Source organism: Malassezia pachydermatis (genome assembly GCF_001278385.1).
Source record: "Malassezia pachydermatis strain CBS 1879 chromosome Unknown scaffold2, whole genome shotgun sequence".
NCBI lineage: Eukaryota > Fungi > Basidiomycota > Malasseziomycetes > Malasseziales > Malasseziaceae > Malassezia > Malassezia pachydermatis.
The window spans coordinates 463,531-486,508 of record NW_017253139.1 but is presented as its reverse complement, the minus strand read 5'-3'; the positions used below and the strand labels follow the sequence as shown (position 1 = coordinate 486,508).

Below are 22,978 nucleotides of genomic sequence, written 5' to 3'. Positions count from 1 at the left end.
GGCCGCTCGCCTTGCGCGGGGCTTACGTCTCGCTTTACTAGTCTCTCTCGCCCAAGCTGAGACTTGCGCCAACTGCCTGCCTGCCCCTTGCGGGCGCCGCATCGCCATCTACCTACCAGGTCCGCGAAGAATAGCTCGCTGACTTCAGCGCTAGTCAGCGAGTATCTCGGCCGAATAGCATGCCACGAGACTGCGCGGGCATGCTCGCGTGGCTGGATGCTGTTTTGGGCGACGGCGGGGTCTCAGCAAGAAGGGGGGGACACGCGCCGCCCGCGTGGCAAACGCACCGGCGTGGGCACGAGGCCCACAACGGTACATTCTTCCACCCCGCTATTCTGGCAGATTGCGAGCTCATCGCGCTGCAGTTGGACTGTACAATTCCTGCCTGTCTCTAGGAGATAGGTTGTTTGGTACACTACCCCTCTCTCTATCTTTCCATCTATTCTGCTAGCCGTGTGCGTGTGACGTGTGCCTGACGCTACGCGCACAAGGCGGCTGTTGACGTGATGGATTTATACCTAACCTCGTTCAGTTTTCCTCGCAGCCCAGGCAGTGCCGCGTCTCCCAACGGCACGTCCCCTACATCAGCAAGTGCTCTCTCACCTGATGCGCGTGTAGTAGGTAGCCGTGCAGGCATCGCTGTGCCTGCGTCCAAATCCTTGGCGCCTGGCGCTTCACGACCCTCTCTCGAGCCTGATGCAGAGCTGGATACCCACCTCAGCACGTCTCCGTTCTCTTCCCGCTCAAGTCCGGGTGGTCGGCGTGCTAAGATGCACACGGATGCCGTCAATGAGGTGTGTGCTCAAGTCATGGCTGCGCATCAATGTATTATTCAAGCTACTCCCTCCGGCGAAGTGGATGCACCACTAGGCACATCACCCCGCTCGCCGCTCGGACCATTGCCTTTGTCGCAATCGCCCTCTGTGGCCATGGCTTCGGGGGCCCTGTCTACCTGGTCAGACTCTACCTCCGTCCCCACGGAATCTACCGTGCCTGTAATGGGCTCTGCCCCTATTCTCTCACGCGGCCTGCCACGATTCAGTGTCACGTTGAGTGGTACACAGACCTATGTCAATGAAGCTTGTGGTGAGCTCTTGCAGCAGCTTCCTTTGCCATGGACATTGCAGCTGCCGTTGCCTTGGGTGGATCTCGTGGATCCTATGGTGGATAGCTCCGCATCAGCCCCCTTGCCTTTGCAGCAGGATGTGCGTGAACGATTCGATCGAATTATGCAACAAGCCAGCACGATGCTCAACGTGGCGCCTCTCGATGTCCAAAATGTGGAAGCGTGTGCTGGCATGGTGAAGCAGCGATACGTAATGCTTACCATTGCTGGCAATGTCGAAGCCATTGAGTATGCGCGTGTTCAAGTGCTTGTCATGCTCGACGAAAAGCATGGCTTGCATTCCGATACTGTGGACATTGACTGCAAGCACTTGCATGTTGGTGCTGGCCGTAAGCGTGCTGTGATCCAGCAAATCGAGCGTGAATCTGGCGCAAGTTTGTATCTTCCGACGCCCTTTGGTGGCGTACTGCAAAGCCATATGCCACCTGCTGTGGTCTCCCGCCGCAACACCGTATATGTTACGGGGTCCACGGCGGCGATTGCTCGGGCTCGTGAACTGCTTCAGCCCCTGGCGACCAACAAGGGACGCAGTCTGGTCTCACGCCAGGTTGCGCTGATGCCACGCAAGCTTGACTGGCTTCTTCAAGAGCGCCTAGAGTCTCTGCGTGAGCTCATGCTGGACAACAGCACATATCTGGAACTCCCTGTCATTGGCGGGCAGCAGGGCCAAGTGACGGTGTATGGTGTATCGCGCGTCGATGTGGAGCGAAGTATCCGTATTTTGATGCAGTTGGTGTCACCGTTCTACACGGCGCAATTGTTTTTGTTGCCGGGCGGCCTGGAAGCCCTGGGCTTGGCGTCGAACAAGGACCCACGGGCAGTGACAGCTCTGTTGTCTTCCACCACAGGTACTTCTGGCGCTGACGTGTCGTTCCATACCAATGCCTTTGAAATTCACGGCACAGATTCGGAGGTGCGAACAGCGTTGCGTCATTTGCTGCGCCAGCCGAACCTGAAACACTATGCAGGGGAAGTGCGATTCCAGCTGGAGTTGGCCACGGACCACCGCGAGTTTATTAGCGGCAAGAAGAACGGTAAGATCAACAAGATCATGGAAGGGTGTGCGGTGCGCATTCGTTTCGAGCCGTTTAACGACTACAACTTCCTGATTGATGTCCATGGCCGCGAGGCTGAGGCAGCGTTACAGGGACTAAGTCAGCTGCAAGAAGAGCTGCCTGCGGAGATGTCGTTCCATGTACCAGAGTCGTACCACAAGCGCATCATTGGCGTGGGAGGCAAAAACATTCAACGCATCATGAAAAAGTTTGGCGTGTATGTCAAGTTCTCCAATGCCGAAGAGTTTGCCGCGTTGGGAGGGTACATTGATATCAATGACAATGTCATTGCTCGGACTCCCTCGAAGAATGCGCCCAACCTGGAGAATCTGAAGAACTCTGTCATGGAACTCGTAAGTCCCAAAGACAAGGACTTTGTGACGGAGACTGTGTCTGTGCCGCGAAAATATCACCGCACTTTGTTGGCCGACAAGAGCCAGATCCTCAGCGATATCGAGCATCGTACGCGTTGCACAGTACGTCTTGCTCGTAAGGAGTCTGCCCTGGACACAGTTCTCTTGTTCGGTCCTGAATCGCAGATGGCGTCGGCTGTACAGATTCTCCTGCAGCAAATTCCCGTGGATGTGGAATGGTCTGTGGCCAATTCCCACGAAATGGCTACGCTGCTCGATTCGCCAGGCTTTCAACAGCTTGTCGAGCGCATCCGCGCAGACATGGGCATAGAACTGCAGGTGGCTTCCCGTGCCCAGAGTGGACAAGGTGAATGTACCTTTGCCATGGAACTGCCTCGCGGCAACTTGGATAAACTGTCTGCAGCGAAAGGCATGATGGAAGAGCTGTGCACAAAGCAACATGTCCGACTGCACGCTCTGCCCATGGAAACGACTTCTGTGCCTGAGCCTTTCTCGGCTGCGGTGATGCCACCCTTTTCTACATCGCGCTTCTCCCCCAGCAAGGCGGACGGTATAGAGCTATCGACGTCCGGCTCATCGGCGTTGTACGATGAGCCGCATCTTCCTGCCTCATCCCCAGCTGCTGTCACACCTACTTCTAGTGCTGCGCCAGGCCTGGCGCCGCCGCCTCCGCCGGGCACTGGGACCAAAGACCTGAAAGCGCTCTTTGACCAGCCTGACGCGGCTTCGACTGTGCCATTTGAAGGTACCAACACCAATACCCCTTTGATGTCGCCCTTTTATACCCCTGGGTATGCGGAGAGCACCAACCTCTCTTCCCAGGTCTGGGGCGCACCCCTTCCGTCGTTCCAGGACATGGGACCCCCTGCGCCGAAGTCCACTAGTATGTTCAGCCCATTCTCTTCTGGGCCGATACCATTCTCCTTCGCGGCGAACGATTCTTCGCTGGGGAAACAAGATACCGTGCGACCCCCTACCTCGTCGTTCCATTCTCAGAGTCCGCTACGTCGCTCCGAACCTATGAATTCTCGTTCTCAGGGTGTGGATGTGGGCAACTTTAGTGCACCGCTCTCGCGCACGTCGCTGAGTGTTCGCTCTCCCTCGGATTTGGGTACGGATATTGACGGTTTTCATGCTATGAGTGATGCGACGTCTCGTTCTAGCCTCGGCATGATGGGACCTCCCGGTAGCGCCCCTGCGATGCCCCGTGGGCCCTCTTTGACTATGCAGTCGCGCAGCTCTATTTCGCCCGCGGCTCCCTCGGATACCATGGATGAAGTCTCTCGTGTTCTCGCTCAAATTGCGTTTGACAAGCAGTAATGGGCATGACTGCCAAAGCACGGAGGCCATTCTCTCGCTGTTCTCCTTATGCGGAGAGCAGTACTATATATCCAATTGAAAGCATCATACCACACATGCGCGACGCCATGCGCTTCCGCCTGACTATTGTCTCTTCCATTTCTACTTCTCTAAATCTCGTTTTGTTTCGACTCTTCTTATTTCTTCCCTTCATTCTTCTATTAGAGAAAATCTTGTATGCAGGCGGCCCATCGCGTATAGATTCCCGTTTACTCTTTTCAAATCTTACCATTTCGTTTCTAAGCCTTCGCAGCATCTTGGTTGGCATCGATACCTTTGGGCAACGCTGCGTGCGCCCGGCGGCACGTGACATAAAAAAGCGTCGTCGCTAGCGCCCATCTTTCTCTCAGGGCAGCCGACTCGGTGTGGTGAGCATGAACGACGACCGCGAGGCAGCTAGGCTCTGGCGTATCAACCGCACTATCCATGAGCTAGTGGCTGATCGTGTAGGTATTCTATTCTTGTGGCAGTCTAACCTTTTAGGGCTATGAAGTCTCCGATGAGGAGATCAACGTTGATCTTGACACTTTCAAGGCGGAAATGTCAACCAACGGTGTCGTTGATCGCAATCGCCTGAACTTCTTCACTCAGCACAAGGATCGCCCAGAGGACCGCCTTTTTGTTTTCTACTCCATGGAAAGGAACGTCGGTGTGAAAACTATGAGGCAGTTCATCAACATTCTGGAAGAGAAAAATATCACGCGCGGTATCATTATTTGGAGCGACAAAATGACCAGTGCGGCTAAGAAGGTATGCGTTTTTCTGTTTAAGGGTAGGCTAACATGCTGTAGGTAATTGATGCCATGAGACTCCAGCTTGTTCTTGAGGACTTCGAGGAGGCCTTTTTACTGGTGAACATTACCCATCACCAACTCGTGCCCAAGCACGAGGTCCTTACTGCTGAAGAGAAGACAGCCCTTCTTCAGCGCTAGTATGTATTGGGTACAAGTGCTTACCTGCTTCAGTCGTTTGAAAGATTCGCAACTCCCACGTATCCAGCAGAGTGACCCAGTGGCTCGCTACTTTGGACTTACCCGCGGTCAAGTCGTAAAAATTACGCGTCGTACGTATTCGCTTTATGCGCCGTACAATATTAACAGCCAGCCTCGGAGACAAGTGGTCGTTATTGCTCTTACCGAATTTGCATGTAATAAATAGAGACATGGGAGAATACATGTAGGTTTATGATCAGCCACAGTAGCCCGTGCAATCCAAAGAAACTATATATTAACGACGAAAAAATTCAAGCATCAAAGCAACTACGGATGTAGGAGAATGCATTGTGTCAAGTATAAAAAAAGGACAAAAAGATGCGACCCATACTGGGATCGAACCAGTGACCTTAGAGTTTTGTAGTCGTACACCGACCAGTTTAACAGCTCCACGTGCTAACCACTGTACCAATGGGTCCACTTGTTACGGCAGCATTTCATAAAATAATACATGTTCAGTTGGATACTGGTCTTAGGATCGGTGTCGTTGTTCGTCCTAAGATCGTCTTCTCAACTTGATTGTCGATTGTTTTCGCTACGTCCTAAGAGTCCTAAGGTTTCTATAGGTATACTTAGAACTTGAACACCTGCTCCTGTGTGAAGCCGAGTTCCTTAAGAGCACCAGAGAGTTCGCCCTGAGCACCCTTCTCACCCTTCGGGCCACAGAGGGCCTTGTACATCGGCGGGGGACCGCAAACGAAGATCTTGGCCTTCTTGCCTTCGCTAGGCTTAGGAAGGTACTTTTCCACAGCCTCCTTGGTCACGAAGCCCTCCTCACCGTCAAAGCCGCTCGGCTTGTTGTCAAGGAAGTAGACAACGTTGAAGCGAGAGTCCTTCTTCAGGGCCTCGAGCTGGTCGCGCAGGAGAATGTCTCCTTCCGTCTTGTTGGCGAACAGAAGAGTCACCTTCGTCTTGTCCTGCGAGTCCGATGAGATGGTCTGCATCAGCTGCCACATCGGAGTGATACCGGAGCCACCAGCAACGAGACCAATGTGCTCAAATTCATTGGCCTTGTACTTGTGCTTCGGGATAGGGCCCTTCATGCGGATCTCATCGCCCACCTTCAGGCCCTTTAAGTGCTGGGTCATGTTACCCTCCGCATAGTGCTTGATGAGGAGCTCCATCTGACCCTTCTCTTCGGGCTTGTTGATAGGAGTGTATGGACGAATGACGGGGTTGCCGTCCTTGTCCTTTGGCTCATCACCAGCGCCACGAACGACAATAGCTGAGGCGGTGAACACACCCGACTTCTTGTTGTCAGGGAGCTCGAAAATGTACCTGCCGAGTTAGTACTTCCTTCCAGCATCGTACGTACACAGAGCTGTCGTGGTTGTATGGACGGACCTCCTTAAGCTTGAAAGGACGGAACTCATCGCTGGACAGCGCATCGCCCTCATCCGCGCTGATCTGCTGAATCTTTGAGCGGATATCACCGTTGAATCCACCCATCGCGGCCCAGGCGCCAATGCCAGCCAGACCAGCCAGCGAGAAGTAGAGGCCGGCGTTGCTCTCCGACTTGGCGCTGGATGTAGACATCTGGCAGACCTGGCGGGCCGGGCGGACAGCCTGCTTCAACGAAGCGCGGGCAGCCGAGAAAGAAGTAGTGCAAGCAACAGAGTTACGGAACATAATTGTAAGTTGGAGGGAGAGAACCAGGGGCCCGAGCGTCCGGGAAAGGCACTTCGCTGATTACGTCAGCGATGGTATCTCCGAGCTTGACATCAGCTGGGCTGCAGGGTCCAATGACAGTGTTCTTCTCATGCGTGGTCTTGGACGCGGGGCCTACTACAAGGCTAAGTATGGTGGCCAACGGAGCACGAGGGGTGACGAGGATGGAAGACGAGGCCCTGAAGTACAAGAGCCCAAGCGTAGCCGGCAAGCTACAGGTACGTATGGATGTGTTCGGACTGACTCCAGGCACTGCTTCTCAGTTAGAGGCTTGGCTTCATGCGCATGACCATCGTCCTTATCCTGCCTATCACGACATCGAAGGGTCATGGGCCTTTTCAGGGTTTACGTTCTTTTTGGACCATGCCCAAGCTGATCCATATGCGCTTCCCAGCAAAGCGCGTGTTCGTGTATCGCATGCTGATGCCCAATTTCCTCCTGACATGCTAGTGTCCTCTGTTCGACGTACAGCTCTTGCGGATTTTTTGCTTCGTCGAATCTATGAGGAATGCATGCAACGGCGATATGATGTGAAACTTGGTGGGCAGGGATGGGCCGGCGGTAAAGGTGGCCAGATTCAAGTCGATGAGCCTGGTCAATATGTCTTGGAGCGAACAGCCGTTGTCGTGGACGAGCATGGTATCGAGGTACGGTTCCTGGTAGGCCTACCTGCGCGTGGACGAAGTATTATGGGCGCCTTTGCAGCTTCTCTTTGTATGTATTGCAGGTCTCTCATGTTCAGTGTGTGAAAAGGTGCCTAGGTTGGTGGAGCGTGGTCTGTACTATACCAGTTACGAACCGTCTGCCCTATGGGCGCATATCCATGGTGTTGAGGATCAAAGTGCTCTTCGCGAACAACTCTCGTCTCTGGGTCTAGTAGGTTTTGTACGAAATGGCGCGCGACTACCGCGAAAGCGCGGTGATTCAGATCTTCCAGCAGACGAGTGTGTGGCGTTTACCAGCCCACCATCCCTGCAAGTCTCGATCTCTGTGCCTCATGCGGGCACCATCCATGGCATGGGTATCCGTGCTGGCTCTCTGTATGTATGTGTGGGCGGTGGCTTCCATGGCAAATCTACCTTCCTTTCTGCTATGGCTTTGGGGTCGTACAATTTTGTGCCGGGGGATGGACGGGAGTTTGTATGTACGTCGCCCCATGTTGCGACTGTACGGTCTGAAGATGGACGTGCGGTGCACAATGTCTGCATTGATCCCTTCATATCCAATTTGCCAAATGGGAGCGATACACAGTCTTTTTCCACTGCCAATGCATCAGGAAGTACGTCCTGTGCGGCCGCGTTAATGGAGGCGCTCGAGTTGGGGGCCGATTTGCTCGTATTGGATGAGGATACGACAGCGTCGAATTTCCTTGTCCGTGATGCACTCATGCAGGCCTTAGTGACGTCAGAGCCTATTACCCCGCTGGTCATGCATATACGTCCACTTCTTGCACAAACAGGCGTATCGGTCCTTCTTGTGAGTGGCGCATCTAGCGCGTTTTTGCCTGTGGCTGATGTCGTAGTGCAGATGGACCGGTATGAGATGAAAGATGTGACCATGCATGCGAAGACACTGTGCGAAGCACAGCACGTTGAGCCTGCACCCTCGTCGTCGAAAGCTGTGTTTGCATCGCTCCCTACACGCACATTTTCTATGCCTCTGTCTCTGGACAAATCTTCGACCAAGCATCGCCATGCGATTCATGTGGGCCAGGATGTATGGGATCTTCATGCGATTCCTCAGTTAGTGCATCCCAGCCAAACTCGAGCGATTGAAGCGTTAGCACGTCGGTGGTCTGCATCGACATCGACGACAGTCTCCCTTCGCACCTTGCTTGACGAAGTGGAACGTGAACTCGATACGCACGGCGTCGACGCTCTGATGGATCGCTGGCCCAACGGATTTTACGCGCGGCCTAGGCGCCTGGATATCGGAAGCGCACTCAATCGCCTACGACACATAAAATTTCAAAGTACATAGGTAGTCTATCATTATTGTATATGATTTGCAGGCTCAAGTCAGGCCAAGGCCGTCCTTCCTTTTTTGCCCTTTACTCATACGGCCTTTCCATCCTCTGGCCCATGGATCGATTGCGGGCATGAGTGCCCCGAGCATTACTAATAGCCGACGAGGACGAGGCAGACGCACCGTGATTTGCGACGACTGTGCCAGCTAGTGTCGCTCGCGGCTGGATCAGCGTGCCCATGTCAACAGGGGTACGTGGTTCCAAGCTGTCCGAAAGGGGGTCGGTTTCGTCCTGGAGCGACATGACTGAATAGTTGGGCGCATTCAGGAAAGGCCCACGTACATCCGGGCGCGTATCCTTGTCATCGCCGTGCCCATCGCCGTCGTCATCGTCGTCGTCATCACCGTCCCACCCCTCACGTAGAATGCTTTCCATGTCACCTTCGTCAACAAGACCAGCACCGCCGGGAGCCAGCACTGTTGACACAGGACGGTTGGCTCGCAAGAGTTCAGGTACCGCGTCGTTTTCGTTGTAAGCACCAATCTGGTCGCCCCAACGGTCTTCTTCATTCGAGAGCGACGGTGATGGCGAGGTGGGGTATACTGTCTGAGCAACGCGACGCAAGTTTGCATCTGTTGCCGGAGGCACATCACTATCGTTGTGGAAACCGGCACCAAAGCGGCTTTCCAGCTCTTCACGGCGGCGCTGGTCACGCGCCAATTTGCGAATGCGCGAGCGCTCCCAGTCGGCCCACTGCCGCATTGGTATGTTGAGCGAAGCTTGGTAGCTCTCCTCGCCGATATCATGAGCTGTGGGCTTCATTTCGCCTTCCACCTTACGAGTCTCACCCCAGGAAAAGTCATCAAAGTGCCAGAACGAGTACGCCGGGAGAATGAAGTTCCACACAGGCAGGAAAATCAAATAGATAATCAGCCACACAATGTAATGGAAACTAAAACGAATGCATGCCACGACAAAACCTGGTGCAAAGAGGACAGCCACCAACATCGTGAGTGGGATGGCAGACGTAAAGTCACGGGGGGGATGGATAATCGACATGATAATCAGGTAGTAAGTTAGGGCAATCGCCACAGGGAGAACCAGGGTACCAATCAAGTCCATTAGCACGACGAACTGCATCGAAAAACAAAACGTGCCACACAAGTCACGCACCAACACCAGTTCCATCAAATTGTGCACAGTAGAGTTGATCCAGCGACGACGTTGAGAAAGCAGCATCTTGAACGTGTGTGGTACCTCCGTATGACAAATCGCCTGCGGGACAAACACCATTTTGCGATGGGGGAAGGTACGGAGCATTAGTGTACTCAAGAACCGATCTTCACCCAGCAGCAGCAGGTTCTTTTGGTGCAATGTGGTCACCACCGCCTGGCTGTATTCACGCGTTACTTCGGGCTTCACAATCACAGGAATCCAGTCTTCGTTACCTGGCTTGCGTGCCTTGATCCGGTACATACTAAAACAGCCGGGCAGACATGTCACACCACCAAAGACAGCCTCAAAGGCTTTCACCTGGTGATGGGAGATGAAATACTCAAACACTTGGATGGCTGTGACCCACGACTGTGCCTTGTTCTGTACACGTGTTTCACCACATGCGCCCATAATGCGATGGTCGTTAAGCATTGCGTTCGCAAGGTAACGTAGCGAGGTCGATTGCAGCTTGGTATCGGCATCCACCATAAGACACAGCTCGAAATAGTCTGGCGTGACGCCCATCAGTGCATGCGTCTTGCGGAAGAGATCGTAGTCCAACGGCGTCATTGGATCGTTGTACGTCACACGCTGCAAAAAGTTCATCAAGATCATCTGGGAATCACGCTTGCCTCGGTTGCCCGGCTTGGCCTCGTTCGCGTCTTCCGGCAAGCCACACTTGACAACCACCACCATAGGCACAGGCGCACCGCCCGATGGATGGAGGTAGTGGCCTGCATACACCAGCGCCATATTGTGCGCCTTGCGGCCAGCCGCCACAGAACGGTAACTCATAGGCGTCGGCGTACCAAAACGCTGGTCCGGCGTCATGAGACTGACACAGATGTCTGGCGTACTGACCGTCTCGCCAAACCCTGTCACCATACCGTCAGCTACCACAAAAATCAATTTGCGGTTGGTTGGATACTCTGTCGTACTGAGCGACGACAGTGTAGCGGAAATACCTTCCAAGCCTTCCGAGTAGCAAGTGACAAGACACACAATATAGGGGTCATTCCCAATGTCATCTGGGGTCATCGCGACAGGCAGCTCAGGGGTCGCTAACGTCAACTCGCCAGACTTTCCAGGCACAATCAGGCGCGATTGCCGTACTTTCTTGTCCGCCCACGGTGCCAAGCCTTGCGGATTGTCTGCCGATGCATCCACTGGCATCTGTACATGTGAAATCGGCCGGGGACGCTTCACACCGGCCTGCGACATTTTGCCTGGTGCAGGAGGCGGACTAGCTAAACGTCGGGAGCCTACCCAAGCGTACCAGATCGCCATGACAGTCCGTGCAATCACCAGACCTAGAATCACAATCAGCGAGATGTACAAAATGAGCTCAGCAACAAAGCAGCCGGACGTCTTGTAATTCACACGGCCGGTCGTATACCGCTGCTTCAGGCATTCAATCGAGTTTTTCGAAGCTCGGTGACGCGCAAAAATCTTCGTGGCATCGGCACCACGAAAAGTTTCGTTAAAGTAGGCACGAATCGCTTCGTCGACATCGTCGTTCGGGATAGGGGTCGGATTGTAGGCCAAGTACGACTCAAAATTCAGTACATAGCCATCGATGGAGAGGAGCTTAGCAGGGCTCTCAGCTACATCCTTCCAATCGAAACCTAGTAGCCTCGGGTGGTCTCGTAGATGTAGCTTGCTTTGCAGTGACTGATTGCTCAGCAGACCTTCACAAGGAGCTGGGCGGTTGTTCACATCAATGCACCCAAGCCATTGTGCGTACCGCCCCGTTTGGCCGTTGCATCGGTCAAAATGGTGGTTTTGAGCATTGAGGTACGGCGTCAAGTCGAGGCCAGGCGTGTCAAATACTTTCCTAGTCAGTGCTTCTGAAACACTAATGCTCTGAGCATCATAAGTCTGACCCAAGACGCCGACCAGTCCCCTGGCGTTTTTCACGTTCTGGAAGACGTCACGCGCGTCCGTCGGACAAAGAGTGCGCTGCAAGCCTACAGTGATGTAGGCAATAATGGCACCTAGCACACAGGCAAAAAGTACCAGCGTGATTTTCTCGCGCCATGCTTGCCGCACCGCCGGGTTGTGGAAGCCAAGAAGGGACAGCATAGGCGCTGGCGCCCAAAACGTGCACACGATCGCCAAGTAGTGCCACCACATGCGCCAAAGCGGTGGTTTTCTATGCTCTGAAAATGGGTCGTCAGGCTCACCATCCGGATTGATCAGGGGCGTAATTTGGTGAGCGCGTTCTGGGCGCGACAACGACTGATGCCGCCTCATGATCGTAGGCCGCCTCAGCGGCGGAGGCTGGGAGCCAGGCACATTGATGGTTGTATCGCCTTCAAATGTGACGCCTGGCTTCCGAATGAACGATCGGGCTGTATCCCTATTACGATTGAGCTGCGGAAGCATCACAGCCAATTCGGGACGTTCAGCCTTCAGGTTTTCACAAAAAAAAGTTGAGCTTGAAGGTAGGACTGCACGCTTGCACGAAGCGAGGGCTAAAAGATGCGCGACTTTTTATTTCTAGATATCCCGCTCATCTGCATAAAAGCACGACGGAATGGGCGGAAAGCCTACGGACGCCATATGACATTAGTCAGCGCAGCGAGGTGATGCGCATGGAGCGAGCTCAACCCACGTGAATACTTGAGGCTGCGCAGTCATGCATGTGGAGAAGCTTTGCCACAACTATACGCGCACGACAAGGAACTCTACACGGTGGACGACGGCGCTATGTCGGACGCAGGGTCATCCTCATCAAGTGCTGCTGACGATGAAGCATTACAGAAATCCCATGACTCTTCCATGTCTACTCACAGACGTGACCGTTTAGCGTACGATGTGTACCAATCCGTCCTACGTTCTGAACGCGGAGATTGGATTGAGCTGATCAATTGTGCACCACTGGCGAGCCAGTACCATTTAAGTGAGTACAGTATATCTAAGTATGGGCACCATGGCGCACCATATGCCTATCTTCCTCTCTCGCTGCAGCAGCCAGAGCTTACGGAGTCCATTTTACTTAAACAGAACGGACATGAAGCCTCTGCATGGTTATGTGAACTTCGCACAGAACGATTGCCTGCATGCCACAAAGACATACCTGTGTCAAAAAAGCATCCTGTAAAGTTGTCATGTGACGACTCCTCTGTGAAACCTGTACCTGTGGCTACGGAAGAGGCGACCACTGCTCTAGAGCACGGCCATCCGTCCACCGAGCCCTCTTTCATTGTAAAAACAAGCATATCTCATCCTATCAAGTACGTATGGGCTCTGCTAACGGTTAGTGTAAGCGCTATTGTACCTCCTGAATTGATTCCTATGATATCACACCATGTGTTCTCCCATATTCCGTCGCATTACAAACAAATGGTAGAGCAACTGTCTACTACCGACGCTGCCATCGTATCATGGCATCAGGCAATTGGACGTGCCGCGTTGCCAGAGCATATCTCAATCTCACTTAAAAACACAAAAGACCATCTTCAACAGCAAGTGCGTGGTGACCAGCTTATTCGTGTACCTATGAGCTTATCACTCGAAAAGATCCTGCAGGATCAGGGCATACAGACTTGGCCCATGGACGAGATAAACCAGCCGACTATTGGAAATATGTATTTGTCTTCGTGCCCTGGCAAAAAGGTGCGACTGGACGGACATGTGCAAGGACGCAGTGCTATATGCCGCGACTTGAAGGTCGATTTGCAGCGATACAAAGATTTGGGCATCCATGTGATTGTGTGCTGCTTGGACGATGAAGAACTCCAATTGCTTGGCTCCCCCTTTGAAGAGTACAAAAAACAAGTGGAATCACAGGGCTTTGATTTGGTGCGGCTGCCTATTGCGGAAGGTTTTGCCCCGCTAGATTTATCGCGTTTGGACGCTATATTGTCCGTGCTTATCCTAAATTACACACTCCGTGGCGCCTCCATCCTAGTGCATTGCCGCGGTGGTGTGGGTCGCGCAGGCTTGATTGCCTGTGCGTGGATACTAAAAATGAACTTTGTCGCGCCTGAGGACAATGAGGCGGGAAAGGAAGGTCCGCTTCCCTCCGCCAAAGCCTCGGATGACCTGCGTGTGGTCATATCCTTGATCAAGCTCATTCGCATGCGCCGTAGCCTCCGTGCTATTGAGACGGCAGAGCAAGCGTGTTTCCTGCTTGAATACGTCCGTCTGATTCATCAACAAGAGTATGCGCGAACGTGCTACTCTACCTGTACAGCTTAAATCATGTTACAACTACAATGTATATACCCAAATCAAAGGTCGTTACACAAAAGCATCGTATTCTTGCTCGGGGCTAGACCTGTTTTCTTCCCATGCAATGCCCGCAAAACTTAGCTACGTCTGTTAGTCACAATGTGTACATACCAAAACCAAGATACTGCCAGCCGCGCTTTGGATTGTCAGGGAGGTGGGATCCATGGCAGCATCGCCAAAGACGGCCATGGGGATGGTAAGAGATAAGCCAATGGTAGTAAACAGCGGTGATGACTTGAGCATGGCAAGCAGGTAGGCAAAGTCGCTAGGCGGTGAGTGAAAGTTATACGTACGATACCACGGTGATGGCCATATTCACAAGCACGCCGGACCACATTAAACGGTCCTGTGGAAGCGATAGAAGCTCTATACCAAGCCAGTGCAAGAGGAGACCGATGGGCCAAAATGCAAGGAGATTGAACGCGCCCACGAACCCGAGAAACAGTGGCATGGAAATGCGATCCTCAGATCCGATGCGTACCTTCAGCAGCGTCACGTACCCAGCATAGCACATGGCGGAAACCAGCGCTAGGAAATCGCCCAGGATAGGGTTGGAAAGGGCCATTTTAGAGTGTGGTGCATCGTGATCGGCCCATGCGACCAACGCCACGCCCGTAAAGCTAGTAAAGACAGAGATAAGTTTGCCCATCGAGAATGCTTCGACGCCAAACATGCTGCCAAGAATGAGCGTAAAGAAGCCACTCGTGCTGCCTAGTGTTGTTCCACTAGCTACACTGGTATACGCAAGAGCTGCCACAAACGTCCAGTTGGCCACAAACCAAATGATGGCGAATTCCATGGAGAGAATAGCTGTTTCGATGATAGAGAGCGGCGGAAGTTCCGACGCAGATACAATTTCCACATTAGATACATCATATCCTTCACTTTCCGAGTCAGAACCATACATGGAGCGGCTGTGGACGGAGCTCGCACACAAGTGCTGTTCTTCCCCGCGATGCGAAGACGAGTCGCGGCTGCGTCCACGCGCAATAACGTCGTCCAACGAGCGGTGTGAGGACTCTGGTGCATCAACCAAGATAGCCAAGTCTGTTTTTCGTCTCCGTCCATCGATAGAAGAAGGCCGTGCAGGCATGGAGGGGCGCTGCAGACCACTATCGCGATGTCGAGATGCCCTGGGGAGGTCGACAGGCACGGGCCGAAGCGGAGGAAGATGGAAGCCCAGATGCTCCCACCAGTGCTGAGGGTGCCTGAAGTGATCGACCCTTCCTCCCCGTGTGATATGCATGAAGGCAAAAGGGATAAGGTACGTAATAAAAGACGCCGTGCTCAAATATGTCACAGCAAACGGCTTATCGTAGCCATGCGTGCTACATGTGAGGTTATGCGCATACATACAGGACAGTATTAGCCAGATAGTTTGAGCTTGTCCACAGCACATCTACCAGCAGCGTCAGGGCTGCGCCCACGGCATAGTCGGGGCCACTGCCGGGCATCACAGAGGTAGATGTGTCGCCCCCTTTTTTTCCAGTGGATGATATCTTACATGAAAATCGGGCAATCGGGGCACACGCGCAGACGCGTGGCACCGTGTCGGGTGGGACCCACGCGCCGAGGACGCTTCGTTCTCATCGTCATGTCCGAGGTGCCTGCTTGGTTAGGCTCGTGCATTGGAAGTGGGCACACACGCGAGCAGCTCTCTCCCTTTCGCACAGGAGAGGCGAGCGATAACCCGGAGGATGGATGGGTTTTTTGCCGTGCGAAAGACATCGAGCATATGCATAGGATGTATGCGCATATCTTGCATTACATTCGTGATGTCGAAGTACGGGCTGTGCACCCTGATACCCATGACACAGACGAGGGGCTTCGTGTTCTCAGCGACCCCTTAGAAGAGTGTCCAGACCCTGCAGACAATGCTGAGTACTACGAACAAATTGCGTGCCCCACATCTTTACAGGCCATTACTCACCGCATAGTGCATTGCGAATATGCAGTGCCAGCGCTCTTTGAGCAAGATATGCTGCAATTGTTTAGCAACGCACGCGAATGGTACGGCATAGGAACGGAAGGGTATGGTGAAATGGCGACACTCTTACGTCTGTACAACGAGCTTACGCCAAGTCGTGGTCGGCTGGTAGACGGCGCTGGAACACGCCACATGAAAGGACGTGCTAACGATGTGGATTTGGTCACAATGCAACGTAACAAGGCAGTGGCTCAGCAGCATTTTGCATCGTCACCCTATGGTCCAGGGAACGAGCCTCCGGCCTCGGCACTTCATACCAAGGTCCTCCCGTTGGATGTCGCCGTGTGGAAAGGCAAAGAATACCGTGTGGGCGACTGGGTCCACATTATGAACCCTGTAGATCCCAGCCGGCCTATTGTCGGCCAACTATTTCGTGTGTACAAGCGCATGCAAGTGCCAGGCATCTTTTTTACAGCGTGTTGGTACTACCGACCTGAGCAAACTAGCCACCCCTCCTCAAAACAATTTGCAGAAAGGGAAGTTGTACAGACAGGCGTTTATTCGGAGCATGCGTTAGAAGATATTCTGGAAGATGTGCTTGTTTTGTTCCATACGACGTACCTCCGTGGCCGTCCTTCGTCGGGATATTGGCATCCCACTACCCCTGTGTATATGGTGGAACAAAAATACGATATTGATACCAAGGAATTTCATTCAATTCGAAGTTGGGCAAGTTGTGTGCCTGCCGCGGTACGCGAGATCACTACGTATGTACCCTTTTATCACTTACCCCAGGCCTATGGACGCCTTTTCGACGATATCCGCATCACCTGAGCGTGCGCCATCGCTCCTTGCGCAGGGCCAAACTGTACCAGGTGGCTCGTTGCGTGAGGAGTATGTGAACTTGGTAGCGGAGCATGACTGGCCAACATTGTTTGAGGAAGAGGCGCCTCCCCCACATTCCGAGGCACCTGCTACGTACTCCGCCCAGGCACAGGCGCCAACGCCCGCTTGGCAGCCTCCTGTTCTTTCCGAGCTCGATAAGATTCGCGCTTATGCTACGTTCCATGCCCTGGCCACACAGATCGCTAAGAGCTTGAGCCCCGCTGCATACCAACGCCTACAACGCGCATTGCAGGCGAATCCCAATGTGGGCCCAGCCGACTTGCGTGTTTTGGCCATGGAGATGGGAGGCATGCCTGAATCGCTTATTATGCATTTCCGTGACGCTGCGCGCTTGGCTGGAATGCTCCCAGGAACCATCCCGAGACCTGATGCTACTATGACAACGGCAGCAGCCATTTTTGCTGCGTACAAGCAAGGTGCTGTATTTGATGCGCTCCCTGAGGAGACCAAGGCTCTTTTTTTGCGCGACGCGCACGACCTTGTGCTATGGAATGCAGCGCCGCCACTCGCAGGCTGGCCTGCCGTGGTGCCCGTGGTAGATGGGTCAACGTATGTCGCACTACCATCGCTCGCGTACTTAGAACATAGGCAACGGTCTTCCACGTAAGAAAATTGGGTAGAAGAATCGTTCCGACAAGGTGACTACTACATATAAATAGAAATAGAAATATGAATATATAGATTACGATTTTGTCACGCTGCTATCAGGACGCACAGGGTCAAAGTAGGGGTGTGCCTGAGCCTCCTGTGCCGTTAATCGATCCTGGTGGTCGTAACGAAGAAGCTTATCAAGGAAATCGATTGCCTCGTCAGAAATATAGCGTTGGTTGTCAGGGTTGACAAAGCGCGACCAGGGCTTACGCGGGTAACGACCAAGGATGACATCGTAGTGCGAGTCCAGCTCGATTTTATACTTATCAAGATACACAAAGAGCTCGTCTGTACCAAGCACCTTGCAAATCTTCACAAGTTGATCGTAGTTATCGTGGCCATGGAAGAAAGGTTCCTTGCGGAAGATCATGGAGGCAAACATACAGCCAAGACTCCACATATCAAGCGAATAATCGTACTCCTGGAAGTCGACTAGCAGCTCGGGGCCCTTGAAATACCTTGAAGCCACACGTACGTTGTACTCGGTATATGGGTGGTAAAATTCAGCCAGACCCCAGTCAATCAGCCGAAGCTGACGCTTCTCGTGATCAATCATTACGTTGTGTGGCTTGACATCACGGTGCATAATACCGCGCGAGTGGCAAAAGTCCAAGGCCTTGAGCAGCTCAAAGATATAGTATCGCACGTCATGGTCAGTCAGTGTGGGATACAGAACTTTGAAGTCGGTATTGTTCACATATTCCGTGACAATAGAGGGTGTTTTCGATTGCGGGTCACGCACCACATCAATCAGCTGTACAACATTCGGGCCACCCATAAGGTTCTGCAGGATCTTAATCTCACGCTTGATCTTCTTTTTCTTCACAGGCTTTAGCACTTTGATAATACACTTGTCGTACGACGGCGTGGACACGTTTACGCCCTCGAACACTTCCGAGTATTTACCACGGCCAACCTTTTGCAAGATCTCATAGTTGTCTTGCGTGCCCCACTGCAACGCCAGGTTGTCATAGTCCCACCATTCTCGCCCACGCGTCTCGTTGGCGTTGGCGTATACACGAGCTACACTCATGCCCGCCATAGTACAGAGAATATACAGTAAACCTTCTCACTAAAGAGAGGAGAGAGAGAGCGACAACAGAGATACAAGTAAAGCGACACACACCCGTAAGATACCACAGGCCCTACGCTGTCGTCTACCTAGCACCCTCGGTAGCAAGAGATACCTCGACCGAAATACCGACGATGAAATTCTATCACGTGATCTGTGCACGGATGGCAATCGTCTACATGGACGCCTCCGCGGACGGTGGGCTCACTTGGCCACGAGGGACGGGTGGGGTAGGGTCAATCTTGCGCGAAGAGTCCATGAACTGGCGCACGAGATCGTCTGACACCTGTGCCTTACGCTGTTATCGTTAGAAAAATACTTATAGCATATACATACAGCTTGGAAATCGCCGACAACACGCTGCAGCTCCTGAATGCAGCGCTTCTTCAGTTCACCGGTCAGCAAGCGGCCAGCACGGTAGTCCTCCGCAATCTGCTTGATCTCATCGTCATCATCAACGAAGAATGTGAGGTACTGGAAACTCACATCGACATCAGGGTTGCCACCCAGACGGCGCTGCTCCTCCAGCGTCTCCTGACCACCCGAGAATGCGTACTTGTTAATTTTGTTCTTAATTTGGTTAGGTGTGTCGGACATGAAAATACCCGACGTTTCTTTCGAGGCGCTCATCTTCGTTTGGGCACCCTGAAGTGCAGGGAAGAACTTGGAATGAATCAAGCTGGGCTTGGGGTACTTCAAACGAACAGCCACATCACGCGTCTGGCGGAAATACGGGTCCTGGTCAATGGCACATGGAATTAGGCAGGGAATATCAGAGCGCGTGCCAAAGATTTGAGGGAATGAGTTGCTAAACGAAGGCGCGGCCTGGATGGAGACAAAGTGCAACTTGCCGATGCTATCACTGTCGTTAAAGCCAAACGTGCCCTTCGATTGATTGACAGTGATCAGACGCGAGATACGGATAATGTTCTGATAGAAAGCACCACCCACATAATCCAAGTCCGAGAAAATAAACGTCTTGTCGAGCTTGAATCCACATGCAATGATATCTCTGGCGTTTTCAAAGGCAAACTTCTGCACTTGATCAATCTTCAGCTCGTTCTTAAACAAAAACTTCTCGTCATCAGTCAGTTGGACCACAAGCGGAACATCAAACACATCCTGAAGCCACTGTGTGAAAAGGAACGGAATCAAGTGGCCCAAGTGCATCGAAGCTGAGCTTGGGCCACGACCCGTGTACAGATAGAACGGCTTCTGTTGTTCATAACGAGTCAAAATGACATCGAGTTCCCTATTTATAAGCCATTCTTAAACATACCTGTGACTAAAAAAGCTTCCGCGACGCAGCAGGGGGTGAGGACGACGGCCTGTCACGCGCTCGAATCGCTCCAGCAGCGCATCATCAATACGGCGAGTACCAAAATCCTTAATGAGCTTCTCATAGTCGATGGAAACTTGTTTTCCGTCAACGTAGCCGCCTTCCACGTCCCAAGGCGTCACCCTCTGGCCCTGGGATTCTTGCGCGGTGCTCTCCGGAGCAAGTGAGGTCTTCTCAAGGCCTTTCGTCACGGCGTCCATCGTTATGGGAAAGAGGAAACGCTGGTGGCTTTTTTTTACTCAGCGACAAGCGTTCACGGCCCAACTATGCTTTCGCTTGTCTCGTCTCCACTTAAGCATCTTCCATCGCCATGGTATGTATGATCGTGTTACTGACTGTATAGTTGATGTTCTCTGCATTCAAGACCCTGACCGGGCAAACTGTGACAATCGAGTTGAAAAATGACTTGGCTATCCAGGGTACGCTGAAGAGTGTGGATCAGTTCTTGAACTTCAAATTGGATGACATCAAGGTGCTCGATGAAGCTCGCTACCCACACATGGTACGCTTTTGCAATGAATATCACTTATGCTCCAGATGGCTGTCAAGTCAACCTTTATCCGTGGTTCCGTGGTCCGTTGCGTCCATATTCCTGCCGCTGCGGTTGATACCCAACTCCTTGAAGACGCAACACGTCGAGGTGTGTAGCCCCATTTCTCTAACCTTGACAGAAGCTGAATCGCAAGCGAAGCGCTAAGCACATTCATAATAACGACATAAAATGAAATTTAATATGGGTATACATTTATGTATGTCACGGTCCTATGGAGGTTTTGGTTCAGTATCCGTCTGCTTGTTTAGTGCGTTGTACCACGACTTTTGCTTGGCAGACAGGAAGGAGCCAAATGTACTCAGTGCTGCAGCCCCTTGCATCCCTGTAGCTTGTAAGGACGATAAGATAGGTTCTGTGCGTTTGGTTGGCGTACTGGAAGAGGATGCTGCATCTTCTCTCTTGTCCGTCACCTCAGGGTTTGCATTGGATGGACTCGTAGTGTCTTTTTCCGACCAGACAGACAGTGGTGTCTGCCAGCCATTGGAAGCGGCAAAGCGCGTAATATCCTGACGCCAATTGCTGGCCACTTTAGATAAACTTGCACTTCCAGCTTGCAGGGCTGCCCCAATGGCTTCACGAGTAGGCCCAAGGTTTTCTTCGAGACGAAGGTCATGCAAGCCAGCTTGTAGACGAAGGGCAACATCAGACACAGTTGATGTCTTGCCTGTAAATGGATGCTGATAAGGGATAAGATCACATAATGTATCATCCGTATACGAGTTCCAAGTGCCAAAGACACTTGTTTGGCGGAAGGCTGACAAAAAGTCAGAGCCAAAAGCAGTAGTGGGCGAGGCATCATCCGTAGTGGCATGAGTCCCCAAAAACTTGGCTGACGAAAGTACGCCAAACACATACTCTTCAAATCGAGCTCGCAAGTAATCATCACTGCCAGCGTACTGCATCATTGCAGGGTGAGCCGGATCCGCACTATTCCACGTTTCCTGGATGATATTGACTAATCCGTCCATCCACTTCCGATCCGCAGGTGTAAGTGACACTAAGCTGCCAACATTAGGGTCCAGGAACTGCAGTTGCATTGTTTCCAACTGTGGTGAGCGATATCAACGACGTACATCCACAATCACATCAGGCTTATACATTCGCTGTTGCTTGAACATGAGATTGGTAGTGCCAATCAGCCAGCTTTGCGACTGCAAAAGATCCATTTGCTGCAAAGGGCAATACGGCTGGAAGAATGCGCCTTCACCGAAGAGAGGAAGAGGTAAGCCCATAAATGCAAGCACACTTTGACGGTCAGACATACGCAAGGACTCTGCCTTCGAACGACCTCGTGAATGACTGTCGAGCTCAGGCGACGCAGAGTCCTCTAAATTAGATAAAAGAGCTGGTATAAGCGACACCAAATTGTACTGTGATGTGCAAAGCTGCTCCACAGGGTAACCGAAAAACATGATCTGGCGTTAATGCATGTTATACAAACCTTTCGTTGAAGCAATAACAGCTTTAAAAGAACAAGGACCTTGAAGCGCCACTTAAAAATGAATTCTCGAATGGATGTGCCCATATACAATGTGTTATGCCCGTCCACTTGGGGTGATATCGTATCATGCTCTGGCGAGTGCTCAAGCCCATCTTCAAGGGTGTTATAAAAGTCCTTAATGAGAGTAATATTTTGCAAGTCACGCTGAGCAAAAAAGGCATGCGTTACCATACCAAGCTTGGTTCGTGTTGGCCCAAAAATCGGCTTACTTGCAAGGATGACTACAGCCTTTTGCACCATGCTGCGTGTCACGTCCGACCCCTTGTTAATTAATTCATTAGACATAATCTGTCGATTGCAAGAGATACCAAAAATAGTGGATGGATGAAGGGACTTGCATAGCAAATGAAAATAACAGTAATCCTCGCCCGACTAGAGCGTGAGTTTCATTAGAGAACCTACCATATGGCTTCCGTCAGGTAGGGCAAGAAATGGCAAGACAGACCCAAGTTCAGCATTCTCTTTCAGCTCTGAAGGGTATGAGTATTCAATTTGAGGGCCCACCAAGTGGTTCTGTAGTTAGCGCATGTCATGAAACGGCAATACGTACAAAGTCGACTACCACCACACCAAGAACGATGGGGGATTCTTTGGCAGTATTTTCCATATTGTTGCTTTCCAAAACGCGTTTCACATCCCCCCCAAGCTCTTTAGGGCTAGTATGTGGCGGCGACTCCCCGGCCTCTGACATACTGTGCACAGGGCGCCTCGAAAGTGTGGATGGAGAAGTATTGTAGGTTTAGTAAACCGTAACGGCGCGATGTTGCGGTGGTTCGTGCGGAGCAAACAGATTACAATAACGCAAATACGGCGAAAGGCTGTATACAGGGCATGTCTGCCCAAGAAGATTGTTACTCAGAAGCATATGGCCGACCATCGAGCACATTTTCGAGGAGTGTACAACCTTTCTATACAGATGTGCAAGAGTTCGATACTAGTAACATTACATTGACACCTGTGCGCTCCAAAAGTGAGGAGGTGAGTGGTGTTGAGATGTCATTCTACTCTGAAGATACCCCCATTACTTCATCTATACGG

General features: G+C 52.2%; 12 protein-coding genes across 12 annotated transcripts; 6 read left to right on the top strand and 6 right to left on the bottom strand.

Moving 5' to 3' along the window:
- Positions 1–506: 506 nt before the first annotated feature.
- On the top strand, positions 507–3,875 carry Malapachy_2286 (cytoplasmic protein; the record flags this gene model as incomplete). The annotated part of the gene is made up of 1 exon (XM_018136778.1): positions 507–3,875. The coding sequence occupies one exon, from the start codon at positions 507–509 to the stop codon at positions 3,873–3,875; it is 3,369 nt and encodes a 1,122-aa protein (XP_017993040.1).
- Positions 3,876–4,288: 413 nt separating this feature from the next.
- Malapachy_2282 (rpb5 subunit of dna-directed rna polymerase) lies at positions 4,289–5,065 on the top strand (the record flags this gene model as incomplete). Its single annotated transcript, XM_018136774.1, has 5 exons — positions 4,289–4,360; positions 4,398–4,664; positions 4,706–4,845; positions 4,880–4,977; positions 5,019–5,065. The coding sequence occupies 5 exons, from the start codon at positions 4,289–4,291 to the stop codon at positions 5,063–5,065; spliced, it is 624 nt and encodes a 207-aa protein (XP_017993044.1).
- A 413-nt stretch (positions 5,066–5,478) lies between these two features.
- Malapachy_2266 (cytochrome-b5 reductase) lies at positions 5,479–6,535 on the bottom strand (the record flags this gene model as incomplete). The annotated part of the gene is made up of 2 exons (XM_018136758.1): positions 5,479–6,184; positions 6,222–6,535. 2 exons carry the CDS (start codon positions 6,533–6,535, stop codon positions 5,479–5,481), a joined length of 1,020 nt encoding a protein of 339 aa, XP_017992936.1.
- A 203-nt stretch (positions 6,536–6,738) lies between these two features.
- On the top strand, positions 6,739–8,554 carry Malapachy_2301 (hypothetical protein; the record flags this gene model as incomplete). Its single annotated transcript, XM_018136793.1, has 4 exons — positions 6,739–6,792; positions 6,838–7,288; positions 7,317–7,450; positions 7,490–8,554. 4 exons carry the CDS (start codon positions 6,739–6,741, stop codon positions 8,552–8,554), a joined length of 1,704 nt encoding a protein of 567 aa, XP_017993014.1.
- Positions 8,555–8,624: 70 nt separating this feature from the next.
- Malapachy_2263 (glycosyltransferase family 2 protein) lies at positions 8,625–12,140 on the bottom strand (the record flags this gene model as incomplete). The annotated part of the gene is made up of 1 exon (XM_018136755.1): positions 8,625–12,140. One exon carries the CDS (start codon positions 12,138–12,140, stop codon positions 8,625–8,627), a length of 3,516 nt encoding a protein of 1,171 aa, XP_017992931.1.
- Positions 12,141–12,464: 324 nt separating this feature from the next.
- Positions 12,465–13,958, top strand: Malapachy_2303 (phosphatases ii; the record flags this gene model as incomplete). Its single annotated transcript, XM_018136795.1, has 1 exon — positions 12,465–13,958. The coding sequence occupies one exon, from the start codon at positions 12,465–12,467 to the stop codon at positions 13,956–13,958; it is 1,494 nt and encodes a 497-aa protein (XP_017993016.1).
- A 42-nt stretch (positions 13,959–14,000) lies between these two features.
- Malapachy_2268 (vacuolar membrane protein) lies at positions 14,001–15,445 on the bottom strand (the record flags this gene model as incomplete). Its single annotated transcript, XM_018136760.1, has 5 exons — positions 14,001–14,072; positions 14,103–14,256; positions 14,285–15,103; positions 15,260–15,319; positions 15,348–15,445. 5 exons carry the CDS (start codon positions 15,443–15,445, stop codon positions 14,001–14,003), a joined length of 1,203 nt encoding a protein of 400 aa, XP_017992930.1.
- Positions 15,446–15,585: 140 nt separating this feature from the next.
- Positions 15,586–17,431, top strand: Malapachy_2300 (rsc complex protein; the record flags this gene model as incomplete). Its single annotated transcript, XM_018136792.1, has 3 exons — positions 15,586–16,685; positions 16,714–17,373; positions 17,413–17,431. 3 exons carry the CDS (start codon positions 15,586–15,588, stop codon positions 17,429–17,431), a joined length of 1,779 nt encoding a protein of 592 aa, XP_017993013.1.
- Positions 17,432–17,506: 75 nt separating this feature from the next.
- On the bottom strand, positions 17,507–18,517 carry Malapachy_2274 (protein kinase ck2 alpha subunit; the record flags this gene model as incomplete). Its single annotated transcript, XM_018136766.1, has 1 exon — positions 17,507–18,517. The coding sequence occupies one exon, from the start codon at positions 18,515–18,517 to the stop codon at positions 17,507–17,509; it is 1,011 nt and encodes a 336-aa protein (XP_017992888.1).
- Positions 18,518–18,722: 205 nt separating this feature from the next.
- On the bottom strand, positions 18,723–20,086 carry Malapachy_2269 (tryptophanyl-trna synthetase; the record flags this gene model as incomplete). The annotated part of the gene is made up of 3 exons (XM_018136761.1): positions 18,723–18,845; positions 18,884–19,799; positions 19,827–20,086. 3 exons carry the CDS (start codon positions 20,084–20,086, stop codon positions 18,723–18,725), a joined length of 1,299 nt encoding a protein of 432 aa, XP_017992929.1.
- A 146-nt stretch (positions 20,087–20,232) lies between these two features.
- Positions 20,233–20,583, top strand: Malapachy_2283 (u6 snrna-associated sm-like protein lsm2; the record flags this gene model as incomplete). The annotated part of the gene is made up of 3 exons (XM_018136775.1): positions 20,233–20,388; positions 20,424–20,526; positions 20,558–20,583. The coding sequence occupies 3 exons, from the start codon at positions 20,233–20,235 to the stop codon at positions 20,581–20,583; spliced, it is 285 nt and encodes a 94-aa protein (XP_017993043.1).
- A 65-nt stretch (positions 20,584–20,648) lies between these two features.
- On the bottom strand, positions 20,649–22,547 carry Malapachy_2265 (hypothetical protein; the record flags this gene model as incomplete). Its single annotated transcript, XM_018136757.1, has 5 exons — positions 20,649–21,485; positions 21,513–21,854; positions 21,881–22,312; positions 22,343–22,453; positions 22,491–22,547. 5 exons carry the CDS (start codon positions 22,545–22,547, stop codon positions 20,649–20,651), a joined length of 1,779 nt encoding a protein of 592 aa, XP_017992937.1.
- Between the last annotated feature and the right edge of the window lie 431 nt (positions 22,548–22,978).